Source organism: Mobula hypostoma, chromosome 1, assembly GCF_963921235.1.
Source record: "Mobula hypostoma chromosome 1, sMobHyp1.1, whole genome shotgun sequence".
Classification (NCBI taxonomy): domain Eukaryota; kingdom Metazoa; phylum Chordata; class Chondrichthyes; order Myliobatiformes; family Myliobatidae; genus Mobula; species Mobula hypostoma.
In genome coordinates, this window is record NC_086097.1 from 101,257,149 (window position 1) to 101,270,421 (window position 13,273).

Genomic DNA, 13,273 nt, shown 5'->3' on the forward strand with positions numbered 1-13,273 from the left:
ATGGGTGGGCGTGTGGGTAGGTGTGAGGGGTGGGGGTGATGGGTGGGCGTGTGGGTAGGTGTGAGGGGTGGGGGTGATGGGTGGGGGTGTGGGTAGGTGTGAGGGGTGGGGGTGATGGGTGGGTGTGTGGGTAGGTGTGAGGGGTGGGGGTGATGAGTGGGCGTGTGGGTAGGTGTGAGGGGTGGGGGTGATGGGTGGGTGTGTGGGTAGGTGTGAGGGGTGGGGATGATGGGTGGGTGGGTATATGTGAGGGGTGGGTGTGTGTGAGGGGTGGGGGTGATGAGTGGGTGTGTGGGTAGGTGTGAGGGGTGGGGGTGATGGGTGGGCGTGTGGGTAGGTGTGATGGTTTGGGGTGATGGGTGGGTGTGTGGGTAGGTGTGAGGGGTGGGGGTGATGGGTGGGCGTGTGGGTAGGTGTGAGGGGTGGGGGTGATGGGTGGGTGTGTGGGTAGGTGTGAGGGGTGGGGGTGATGGGTGGGTGTGTGGGTAGGTGTGAGGGGTGGGGGTGATGGGTGGGTGTGTGGGTAGGTGTGAGGGGTGGGGGTGATGGGTGGGTGTGTGGGTAGGTGTGAGGGGTGGGGGTGATGAGTGGCTGTGTGGGTAGGTGTGAGGGGTGGGGGTGACGAGTGGGTGTGTGGGTAGGTGTGAGGGGTGGGGGTGATGGGTGGGTGGGTATATGTGAGGGGTGGGGTGTGTGAGGGGTGGGGGTGATGGGTGGGTGTGTGGGTAGGTGTGAGGGGTGGGGGTGATGGGTGGCGTGTGGGTAGGTGTGAGGGGTGGGGGTGATGGGTGGGCGTGTGGGTAGGTGTGAGGGGTGGGGGTGATGGGTGGGCGTGTGGGTAGGTGTGAGGGGTGGGGGTGATGGGTGGGTGTGTGGGTAGGTGTGAGGGGTGGGGGTGATGGGTGGGCGTGTGGGTAGGTGTGAGGGGTGGGGGTGATGGGTGGGCGTGTGGGTAGGTGTGAGGGGTGGGGGTGATGGGTGGGCGTGTGGGTAGGTGTGAGGGGTGGGGGTGATGAGTGGGTGTGTGGGTAGGTGTGAGGGGTGGGGGTGATGGGTGGGTTGGTATATGTGAGGGGTGGGGGTGATGGGTGGGTTGGTATATGTGAGGGGTGGGGGTGTGTGAGGGGTGGGGGTGATGGGTGGGTGTGTGGGTAGGTGTGAGGGTTGGGGGTGATGGGTGGGTTGGTATATGTGAGGGGTGGGGGTGTGTGAGGGGTGGGGGTGATGGGTGGGTGTATGGGTAGGTGTGAGGGTTGGGGGTGATGAGTGGGTGTGTGGGTAGGTGTGAGGGGTGGGGGTGATGGGTGGGTTGGTATATGTGAGGGGTGGGGGTGATGGGTGGGTGTGTGGGTAGGTGTGAGGGTTGGGGGTGATGAGTGGGTGTGTGGGTAGGTGTGAGGGGTGGGGGTGATGGGTGGGTGGGTATATGTGAGGGGTGGGGTGTGTGAGGGCTGGGGGTGATGGGTGGGTGTGTGGGTAGGTGTGAGGGGTGGGGGTGATGAGTGGGCGTGTGGGTAGGTGTGAGGGGTGGGGGTGATGGGTGGGTGTGTGGGTAGGTGTGAGGGGTGGGTGTGATGGGTGGGTGGGTATATGTGAGGGGTGGGGGTGTGTGAGGGGTGGGGTGACGGCTAGCGGTACAGGTCTGTGTGAGGGGTGGATGTGGGTCTGTGTGAGGGGTGGGGGTGTGAAGGGGGGGTGGGGGTCTGGGTTTGTGGTTCCACTCTCACTCACTCCTCAGCTCGCCCACGTCCCCCTTCATCAGCTCGTTTTTCTCGATGGTGCGCTCGTTTGAGTCCAGGCCCTGCTCCAGCCGCTGCAACGCCTCCTCCGCCTCCTTCAGCCTCCGCTCCAGCTCCACCCGCGACTTCATTTCCTCCTAGCGCAAGACACAAGGCTGCGGTTAAGTGGAAAAATAATCTGAGAAGTGGCCCGTCCCTCTGATCTGAGGGTTGTACGTCCCAGAGTTCGTTTGGAGTTGGGGCAGTCACAAAGTGCCTTTGGCCACTGAGCCACCAAATTGAGTACAGGAACAAGCACACTGATGTCAAAGCCACCTCCCTGAACTTCATCCCCTCGTCACCCGGGTCAGTGGTTTAATTTACATGTTGTTTAGCGGAAATAGACACATTACTCCGAGCTCTGTCACAGGAAGAGGTTATCAGGCAGTGGGAAGGGTTCACCGCGATGTCCAGACCCCCACAGCCCGACCCACCACCATTGACTCCTGGGAGCCAGCAGTGGAATTGAGGCACTTGGGAGGGTACTGTGTCTGAGTCTGTGAATCGGAAGCTCCCAGAGAGGAGTGGCCCACCTGCCTGCCCCCTCAGCCATACCCGCCCCCTCAGCCGTACCTGCCTCCTCAGCCGTACCTGCCCCCTCAGCCGTACCTGCTCCCTCAGCCGTATCTGCTCCCTCAGCCGTACCTGCCCCCTCAGCCGTACCTGCCCCATCAGCCGTACCTGCCCCATCAGCCGTACCTGCCTCCTCAGCCGTACCTGCCCCATCAGCCGTACCTGCCTCCTCAGCCGTACCTGCCCCATCAGCCGTACCTGCCCCCTCAGCCGTACCTGCCCCATCAGCCGTACCTGCTCCCTCAGCTGTACCTGCCCTATCTGCGGAAGAGTCGCTGTTTCCCACACTGCCACAAAGCAAATTTCATGTTAGATAAGTCAGTCATACTAAACCTGGCCTCATTGACCACAATCGGGAATGGCAGATGTGTGAATGCTTTTCTCTGCAATGAGATGAAGCTGTTAGAACATAGAAATTTACAGCACATTACAGGCCCTTTGGCCCACACTGTTGTGCCAACCATGTAACCTACTCTAGAAGCTGCCTAGAATTCCCCTACTGCATAGCCCTCTATTTTTCTAAGCTCCATGTACCTATTAGATTAGATTAGATTCAACTTTATTGTCATTGAGCCAAGTACAGATACAAAGCCAATGAAATGCATTTAGCATCTGACCGGAAATGCAAGAATAGTGTTATTTACAAAATAACTGCGAATAAAAGAAGTGCTACAGCACACAAATATAGAAGTACTGAGACAGTACAATATGGGTGCAAACAACAGGAATTCTGCAGCAACACACATCAAAGTTGCTGGTGAACGCAGCAGGCCAGGCAACATCTGTAGGAAGAGGTGCAGTCGACGTTTCAGGCCGAGACCCTTCGTCAGGACTAACTGAAGGAAGAGTGAGTAAGGGATTTGAAAGTTGGAGGGGGAGGGGGAGATCCAAAATGATAGGAGAAGACAGGAGGGGGAGGGATAGAGCCAAGAGCTGGACAGGTGATAGGCAAAAGGGGATACGAGAGGATCATGGGACAGGAGGTCCGGGAAGAAAGACAAGGAGGGGTGGGGACCCAGAGGATGGGCAAGAGGTATATTCAGAGGGACAGAGGGAGAAAAAGGAGAGTGAGAGAAAGAATGTGTGCATAAAAATAAGTAACAGATGGGGTATGAGGGGGAGGTGGGGCCTTAGTGGAAGTTAGAGAAGTTGATGGTCATGCCATCAGGTTGGAGGCTACCCAGACGGAATATAAGGTGTTGTTCCTCCAACCTGAGTGTGGCTTCATCTTTACAGTAGAGGAGGCCGTGGATAGACATGTCAGAATGGAAATGGGATGTGGAATTAAAATGTGTGGCCACTGGGAGATCCTGCTTTCTCTGGCGGACAGAGCGTAGATGTTCAGCAAAGCGGTCTCCCAGTCTGCGTTGGGTCTCGCCAATATATAAAAGGCTACATCGGGAGCACCGGACGCAGTATATCACCCCAGTCGACTCACAGGTGAAGTGTTGCCTCACCTGGAAGGACTGTTTGGGGCCCTGAATGGTGGTAAGGGAGGAAGTGTAAGGGCATGTGTAGCACTTGTTCCGCTTACACGGATAAGTGCCAGGAGGGAGATCAGTGGATAGGGATGGGGGGGACGAATGGACAAGGGAGTTGCGTAGGGAGCAATCCCTGCGGAATGCAGAGAGAGGTGGGGAGGGAAAGATGTGCTTAGTGGTGGGATCCCGTTGGAGGTGGCGGAAGTTACGGAGAATAATATGGTGGACCCGGAGGCTGGTGGGGTGGTAGGTGAGGACCAGGGGAACCCTATTCCTAGCGGGGTGGTGGGAGGATGGAGTGAGAGCAGATGTACGTGAAATGGGGGAGATGCGTTTAAGAGCAGAGTTGATAGTGGAGGAAGGGAAGCCCCTTTCTTTAAAAAAGGAAGACATCTCCCTCGTCCTAGAATGAAAAGCCTCATCCTGAGATCAGATGCAGCGGAGACGGAGGAATTGCGAGAAGGGGATGGCGTTTTTGGATGTCCAGTCCTTATATACTTCCATCCCCCATCAGGAAGGTCTCAAAGCTCTACGCTTCTTTTTGGATTCCAGACCTAATCAGTTCCCCTCTACCACCACTCTGCTCCATCTAGCGGAATTAGTCCTTACTCTTAATAATTTCTCCTTTGGCTCCTCCCACTTCCTCCAACCTAAAGGTGTAGCCATGGGCACCCGTATGGGTCCTAGCTATGCCTGCCTTTTTGTTGGGTTTGTGGAACAATCTATGTTCTGTGCCTATTCTGGTATCTGTCCCCTACTTTTCCTTCGCTACATCGACGACTGCATTGGCGCTGCTTCCTGCACGCATGAAGAACTCGTTGACTTTATTAACTTTGCCTCCAACTTTCACCCTGCCCTCAAGTTTACCTGGTCCATTTCCGACACCTCCCTCCCCTTTCTAGATCTTTCTGTCTCTGTCTCTGGAGACAGCTTATCCACTGATGTCTACTATAAGCCTACTGACTCTCACAGCTATCTGGACTATTCCTCTTCTCACCCTGTCTCTTGCAAAAACGCCATCCCCTTCTCGCAATTCCTCCGTCTCCGCCACATCTGCTCTCAGGATGAGGCTTTTCATTCTAGGATGAGAGAGATGTCTTCCTTTTTTAAAGAAAGGGGCTTCCCTTCCTCCACTATCAACTCTGCTCTTAAACGCATCTCCCCCATTTCATGTACATCTGCTCTCACTCCATCCTCCCACCACCCCACTAGGAATAGGGTTCCCCTGGTCCTCACCTACCACCCCACCAGCCTCCGGGTCCAACATATTATTCTCCGTAACTTCCGCCACCTCCAACGGGATCCCACCACTAAGCACATCTTTCCCTCCCCCCCCCCCTGCATTCCGCAGGGATTGCTCCCTACGCAACTCCCTTGTCCATTCGTCCCCCCCATCCCTCCCCACTGATCTCCCTCCTGGCACTTATCCGTGTAAGCAGAACAAGTGCTACACATGCCCTTACCACCATTCAGGGCCCCAAACAGTCCTTCCAGGTGAGGCAACACTTCACCTGTGAGTCGACTGGGGTGATATACTGCGTCCGGTGCTCCCGATGTGGCCTTTTATATATTGGCAAGACCCGACGCAGACTGGGAGACCGCTTTGCTGAACACCTACGCTCTGTCCGCCAGAGAAAGCAGGATCTCCCAGTGGCCACACATTTTAATTCCACATCCCATTCCCATTCTGACATTTCTATCCACGGCCTCCTCTACTGTAAAGATGAAGCCACACTCAGGTTGGAGGAACAACACCTTATATTCCGTCTGGGTAGCCTCCAACCTGATGGCATGAACATCGACTTCTCTGACTCCCCCTCGTACCCCATCTGTTACTTATTTTTATGCACACATTCTTTCTCTCACTCTCCTTTTTCTCCCTCTGTCCCTCTGAATATACCTCTTGCCCATCCTCTGGGTCCCCCCCCCCCGTCTTTCTTCCCGGACCTCCTGTCCCATAATCCTCTCGTATCCCCTTTTGCCTATCACCTATCCAGCTCTCGGCTCTATCCCTCCCCCTCCTGTCTTCTCCTATCATTTTGGATCTCCCCCTCCCCCTCCAACTTTCAAATCCCTTACTCACTCTTCCTTCAGTTAGTCCTGACGAAGGGTCTCGGCCTGAAACGTCGACTGCACCTCTTCCTACAGATGCAATATGGGTGCAATACTGCTTAGCACTGTGATGTAACGTTCAGCAGTGTCGCAGCCTCAGGGAAGAAGCTCTTCCTGTGCCTGCTGGTGTGGGAGCGGAGGCTCCTGTAGCGCCTACCGGATGGGAGGAGAGTAAAAAGTCCATGGTTAGGGTGAGATGCATCCTTGATAATGCTTTTCGCCCTGCCCAGGCAGCGTTTATGGTAGATGTTTTCAATGGTGGGCAATTGGGTGCCGATAATCTGCTGGGCAGTTTTCACCACACGCTGGAGTGCTTTGCAGTCCGATACGGGACAATTGCCATACCACACTGAGATGCAGTTGGTGAGTATGCTCTCAATTGTACAGCGGTAAAAGTCTGTCAGTATCCTGGGACGGAGGTGAGCTTTCTTGATGCTCCGCAGGAAATAAAGGTGCTGTTGCACCTTTTTGATCAGGATGGAGGAGTTCAGGGACCAGGTGAGATCCTTGGAAATGTGGACACCAAGGAATTTGAAGCTTGATACACACTCCACTACAGCTCCGTTGATGTAGATGGAGATGTGAGTGCGACTCCTGGCATGCCTGAAGTCCACAATGATCTCCTTGGTCTTCTGGGTGTTAAGGGCCAGACTGTTGTTGGCACACCACGCAGCCAGGTGCTAGACCTCGTCCCTGTAGACCACCTCGTCATCCCCTCTGATCAGGCCAACCACCGTGGTATCTTTTGCAAATTTGATTATGGAGTTAGAACCATGTACAGGAACGCATTCATAGGTGAAAAGCAAGTACAGAAGAGGGCTCAGCACACAGCCTTGAGGCATGTCGGTGTTCAGGGTGAGAGTGGAGGAAGAGAGGTTGTCTAACTTAACTGATTGGGGTCTGTTAGTCAGAAAGTCCAAGGTCCAATTGCAGAGGGATACGCTGATACCAAGCTGGCGAAGTTTGGCGATCAGCTTGGAGGGGATCACAGTATTGAATGCCGAGCTAAAGTCAATGAACAGCATTCTGACTTAAGAGTTGGGGCTGTCCAGGTGGGTCAGGGCAGAGTGAAGTGCTGTGGAGATGGCGTCCTCTGTTGACCTGTTGGTGCAATAGGAAAATTGATGGGGGTCCGGGGTAGTGGGCAGACAGGATTTCAGATGTGGCAGAACCAGTCTCTCAAAGCACTTTGCAATGATGGGGGTGAGTGCAACTGGGCAGAAGTCATTCAGGCCCGTGGCAGTGGAATGCTTTGGCACTGGCACGATGGTGGCGATCTTGAAGCTTGTGGGGACAACTGTCTGAGCCAGGGACAGATTAAAAATGTCAGTGAAGACCCCGGCCAACTGCCCTGCACAGGCTCTGAGTACACGGCCAGGTATTCCATCCGGACCAGCTGCCTTCCATACATTCACCCTGCTCAGGGTGGCGTAAACATCGGAGGTGGAAAGTGAGAGAGGCAGTTCACCAGGTGGGAGATCCGCTTATCTACATATCTAAGAGTTTCTAAAAGACCCTGTTGTATCCAACTCTACTATCATCACCAGCAATGCATTTCACGTGCCACCACTCTGTGTGTGAAAATCTTACCCCTGACATCTCCTCTGTACCTATTTCCAAACACCTTAAAACTGTGCCCTCTCGTGCTAGCCGTTCCAGCCCTGGGAAAAAATCTCTGATTATCCACACGGTCAATGCCTCTCATCATCTTATACACCTCTATCATGTCACCTCTCATCCTCCGTCTCTCCAAGGAGAAAAGGCCAAGTTTACTCAACCTATTCTCATAAGGCATGCTCCCCAGTCCAGGCAACACCCTTGTAAATCTCCTCTGCACGCTGCACTCTTTCCATGGTTTGGTTGGAAGAATGAGGTCAGGTAATGTGGACTGAAGGAGAGTGCGAGCAGAAGGACCTGGGATTGGTGTGCATGGCTTTGGAAGTGTCACGGCTGGCTGAGATCCAACGGACAACACCTGTTCACATGTAGCCAGCCAATACGCAGTTTGTGGGATCGCACACACATTCTCAGGGTACAGAACCTCCTGCAACGTAGCAGCACAGAGGCCATGGTCCAGTGTGTTTTCAGCTCTCTCCTCACTGATTCTGCTCAGAGTCTTGTGCAGAACATGTTGCCAGGAGTGTAGTGAGGTCAAATCCAGACGGGAACCCCTCCCCTTCACCACACACACCACATAACCCCCCCACCCAATATACTACATCCCATATACCCATCACCACACATACCTCACCCCATACCCCACATAACCCCCCCACCCAATATACTACATCCCATATACCCATCACCACACATACCTCACCCCATATACACAGATCATAACCCCCAACACCCCACATAACCCCCCCACCTGACATACTACATCCCATACACCCGTCACCACACATACCTCACCCCATATAAACAGATCATAACCCCCCACCCAAAATACTACATCCGATACACCCGTCACCACGCACACCTTACCCCATACACCCGTCACCTCACACCCATCACCTCACACCCCCACCTGTTATCCCTCACATCCCTCACCTCACTCACCCCCACACTCTCTCACACTCACTCCTCACCCAACCCACTCCTCAATTCTCACAACTCCCACAAATAAGCATGTCTGACCCTCGTACCATCTCTCTCTCCCCGTGTGTGTGGTGGGGAGGTACATATATCAGACTGCTCTGTGAGCCCCCCGTCCCCCGCCCCACTCGCTGTCCTCACCCTCAGCTCACTCTCAGTCTGCTGCTTCTCGACGGTGAGCTCAGACAAGGAAAGCTGCAGCTCACGGGATTGTGTGGAGTAGAATTCCCTCTCTTCCTGCAGGGCCAGTGCTCGCTGCTCCTTCTCCCGCAGTCTGCAGCAGCAACCGGTTTGGGGTTAGTATCTCATCATCATCCCCTCCATCACCTTCAAGACCTGTGCCCACTCACCCCCTCCCAGCCAGTCTCATTCCATTAACCCCAAATGACCTCATCCCACCCTCACATTGACCCTGACTGGCTCTCAGTAACCCTGTACACCCTCCCTCTACACCCTCCCTGTACACCCTTCCACTCTACACCCTTCCACACTACACCCTTCCACTCTACACCCTCCCTGTACACCCTTCCACTCTACACCCTCCCACTACACCCTTCCACTCTACACCCTCCCTGTACACCCTTCCACTCTACACCCTTCCACACTACACCCTTCCACTCTACACCCTCCCTGTACACCCTTTCACACTACAGCTTCCCTGTACACCCTTCCACTCTACACCCTCCCTGTACACCCTTCCACTCTACACCCTTCCACACTACACCCTTCCACTCTACACCCTCCATGTACACCCTTTCACACTACAGCCTCCCTGTACACCCTTCCACACTACACCCTCCCTGTACACCCTTCCACTGTACACCCTCCCTCTACACCCTCCCTGTACACCCTCCCTCTACACCCTCCCTGTATACCCTTCCACTCTACAACCTCCCACTACACCCTTCCACTACACCCTCCCTGTACACCCTTCCACTCTACACCCTTCCACACTACACCCTTCCACTCTACACCCTCCCACTACACCCTTCCACTCTACACACTCCCTGTACACCCTTGCACTCTACACCCTCCCACTACACCCTTGCTGTACACCCTCCCTGTACACCCTTCCACTCTACACCCTTCCACACTACACCCTTCCACTCTACACCCTCACTGTACACACTTCCCGTACACCCTTCCACACTACACCCTCCCTGTACACACTTCCACTCTACACCCTCCCTCTACACCCACCCTGTACACCCTCCCTCTACACCCTCCCTGTATACCCTCCCTCTACACCCTCCCTATACACCCTTCCACACTACACCCTCCCTGTACACACTTCCACTCTACACCCTCCCTGTATAACCTCCCTGTATGCCCTTCCACTCTACACCCTCCCTGTACACCCTTCCACTCTACACCCTCCCTGTACACACTTCCACTCTACACCCTCCCTGTACACCCTCCCTCTACACCCTCCCTGTACACCCTCCCTGTACACTCTTCCACTCTACAGCCTCCCTGTACACACTTCCACTCAACACCCTCCCTCGACACCCTCCCTGTACACCCTCCCTCTACACCCTCCCTGTACACCTTCCCTGTACACCCTTCCACTCTACACCCTCCCTGTACACACTTCCACTCTACACCCTCCCTCTGCACCCACCCTGTACACCCTCCCTCTACACCCTCCCTGTATACCCTCCCTCTACACCCTCCCTATACACCCTTCTACTCTACATCCTCCCTGTACACCCTTCCACTCTACACCCTCCCTGTACACCCTTCCACTCTACACCCTCCCACTACACCCTTCCACTCTACACCCTCCCTGTACACCCTTCCACTCTACACTCTTCCACACTACACCCTTCCACTCTACACCCTCACTGTACACCATTTCACACTACAGCTTCCCTGTACACCCTTGCACTCTACACCCTCCCTGTACACCCTTCCACTCTACACCCTTCCACACTACACCCTTCCACTCTACACCCTCCCTGTACACCCTTCCACTATACATCCTCCCTGTACACCCTTTCACACTACAGCCTCCCTGTACACCCTTCCACACTACACCCTCCCTGTACACCCTTCCACTCTACACCCTTCCACACTACACACTTCCACTCTACACCCTCCCTGTACACCCTTCCACTCTACACCCTCCCTGTACACCCTTTCACACTACAGCCTCCCTGTACACCCTTCCACACTACACCCTCCCTGTACACCCTTCCAATCCACACCCTCCCTGTACACCCTTTCACACTACAGCCTCCCTGTACACCCTTCCACACTACACCCTCCCTGTACACCCTTCCACTCTACACCCTTCCACACTACACACTTCCACTCTACACCCTCCCTGTACACCCTTCCACTCTACACCCTCCCTGTACACCCTTTTACACTACAGCCTCCCTGTACACCCTTCCACACTACACCCTCCCTGTACACCCTTCCACTGTACACCCTCCCTCTACACCCTCCCTGTACACCCTTCCACTGTACACCCTCCCTCTACACCCTCCCTGTACACCCTCCCTCTACACCCTCCCTGTATACCCTTCCACTCTACACCCTCCCTGTACACCCTCCCTCTACACCTTCCCTGTACACCCTTCCACACTGCACCCTCCCTGTACACCCTTCCGCTGTACACCCTCCCTCCACACCCTCCCTGTACACCCTCCCTCTACACCCTCCCTGTATACCCTTCCACTCTACACCCTTCCACTACACCCTCCCTGTACACCCTCCCTGTACACCCTTCCACTCTACACCCTTCCACACTACACCCTTCCACTCTACACCCTCCCACTACACCCTTCCACTCTACACCCTCCCTGTACACCCTTCCACTCTACACCCTCCCACTACACCCTTCCACTACACCCTCCCTGTACACCCTTCCACTCTACACCCTTCCACACTACACCCTTCCACACTACACCCTCCCTGTACACACTTCCACTCTACACCCTCCTTCTACACCCACCCTGTACACCCAACCCTCTACACCCTCCCTGTATACCCTCCCTCTACACCCTCCCTGCATACCCTCCCTCTACACCCTCCCTATACACCCTTCCACTCTACACCCTCCCTGTACACACTTCCACTCTACGCCTTCCCTGTACACACTTCCACTCTACACCCTCCCTGTATACCCTCCCTGTATGCCCTTCCACTCTACACCCTCCCTGTACACACTTCCACTGTACACCCTCCCTGTACACCCTTCCACTCTACACCCTCCCTGTACACCCTCCCTGTACACCCTTCCACTCTATACCCTCCCTCGACACCCTCCCTGTACACCCTCCCTCGACACCCTCCCTGTACACCTTCCCTGTACACCCTTTCACTCTACACTCTCCCTGTACACACTTCCACTCTACAGCCTCCCTGTACACACTTCCACACTACACCCTCCCTCTACACCCTCCCTGTACACCTTCCCTGTACACCCTTCCACTCTACACTCTCCCTGTACACACTTCCACTCTACACCCTCCCTGTGCACCCTCCCTCTACACCCTCCCTCTACACCCTTCCACTCTACACCCTCCCTGTGCACGCACCCCTCCTCCAAGCCCACTTTTATCAACCACTCGCCCACCTTTCCTCTGCAAGCACTTTCTCATCCTGCAGTTTCCTCATGTCCTCCTCGATGCGCTGCAGGATGTCTCGGATGGCCCCGCTGGACTCAGACAGCTGCTCATTTTGGCTGGCCAGCTGCTGCGTTTGCTGCTCGCTGTCCTGAAGCTTCTCCAGGGTCCGCTGCTTCTCCTGAGATAGGCTCTGATCAGCAGAGACAAGAGGTCAATGCAAGCTCCCGGAGCCCCCCTCCCACCCGAGGGGAGTCAGTGAACCCCTCCTCTGTGTGGAGTACACCACAGGATGGACAGTGAGACAGGAATCCTCAGTACAGAGACAGGCGCAGTTCACTGGATAAAGGTGTGACAAGGTCATTGCTCAAAGGAGCTGGACAGCAGATTGGCTGCAGTCCAAGTGGATGACAGAACATCACAAGGCGTGTGGAGACCTTTGCTCACACCCCACCATGAGCGGTCCGTCTCTCAAGGAGGCCGTTGGAGCACCAGTCACTTGACTGCATGGACTTGTACCTGAAAATCCGACAGCTTATTTCTGAGCATCACGAAACATCATGGGTGAAGTGGCTTTGAGGGGACCAAGTGACACTGGAGCAGTGGTTCCCACCAGTCTGACCAGGCTTTCATACCCCCACCGTAGCTCAGAGACTAGTTCATCGTTTTCACAATGTGGACAAACTGTGCAACCTGCATTTATTGCCTATTCTGATCAATCTCAGAACTGCTGTGCTGCTTCTTATGGTGCTATTGGGGAGGCAGTTCTAGGGTTAAACCCTGTTATGTTGAAGGGACAGAATTAGTCAGACTGGGAAGGGAACCTGCAGGGGTGGTGCCCTTGTGGGTAGAGGACGGGTGTTTGGGAGGTGCCGTCAGACAGCCACTGTGCACCAGTGGTGGAGGAATGAATGCTGGAGGAGAAGGGCTGGGTGCCAGTCAAACGGCTCCTTTGTCCCAGTAGGAGCTGCTCGAGAGTTCCTGGAGCTGTGTTCATAGAACATGGAACAGAACATAAAATTGTACAGCACAGGAACAGGCCCCATGGCCCACAATGTTTCTATTTAGGATACTAATTTAAACTAACAACACACTCAGGGAAGTGGAGATAGTTTCATCACACTCCTGGTTGATGCCTTGTAGATGGTGGAAAAGCATTCAT

General features: G+C 54.8%; 1 protein-coding gene across 4 annotated transcripts in view; it reads right to left on the bottom strand.

Moving 5' to 3' along the window:
• plekhd1 (pleckstrin homology domain containing, family D (with coiled-coil domains) member 1) overlaps nucleotides 1–13,273 on the bottom strand; it is a 311,066-nt gene that overhangs the window by 74,946 nt on the left and 222,847 nt on the right. For all 4 annotated transcript variants that reach the window (XM_063053877.1, XM_063053869.1, XM_063053854.1 and 1 more), the window contains exons 9-11: nucleotides 12,123–12,304; nucleotides 8,681–8,813; nucleotides 1,732–1,876 (exon numbers count right to left, since the gene is read on the bottom strand). In XM_063053877.1, coding sequence (XP_062909947.1) covers nucleotides 1,732–1,876; nucleotides 8,681–8,813; nucleotides 12,123–12,304 — 460 coding nt within the window. The remainder of the gene's footprint in view (nucleotides 1–1,731; nucleotides 1,877–8,680; nucleotides 8,814–12,122; nucleotides 12,305–13,273) is intronic.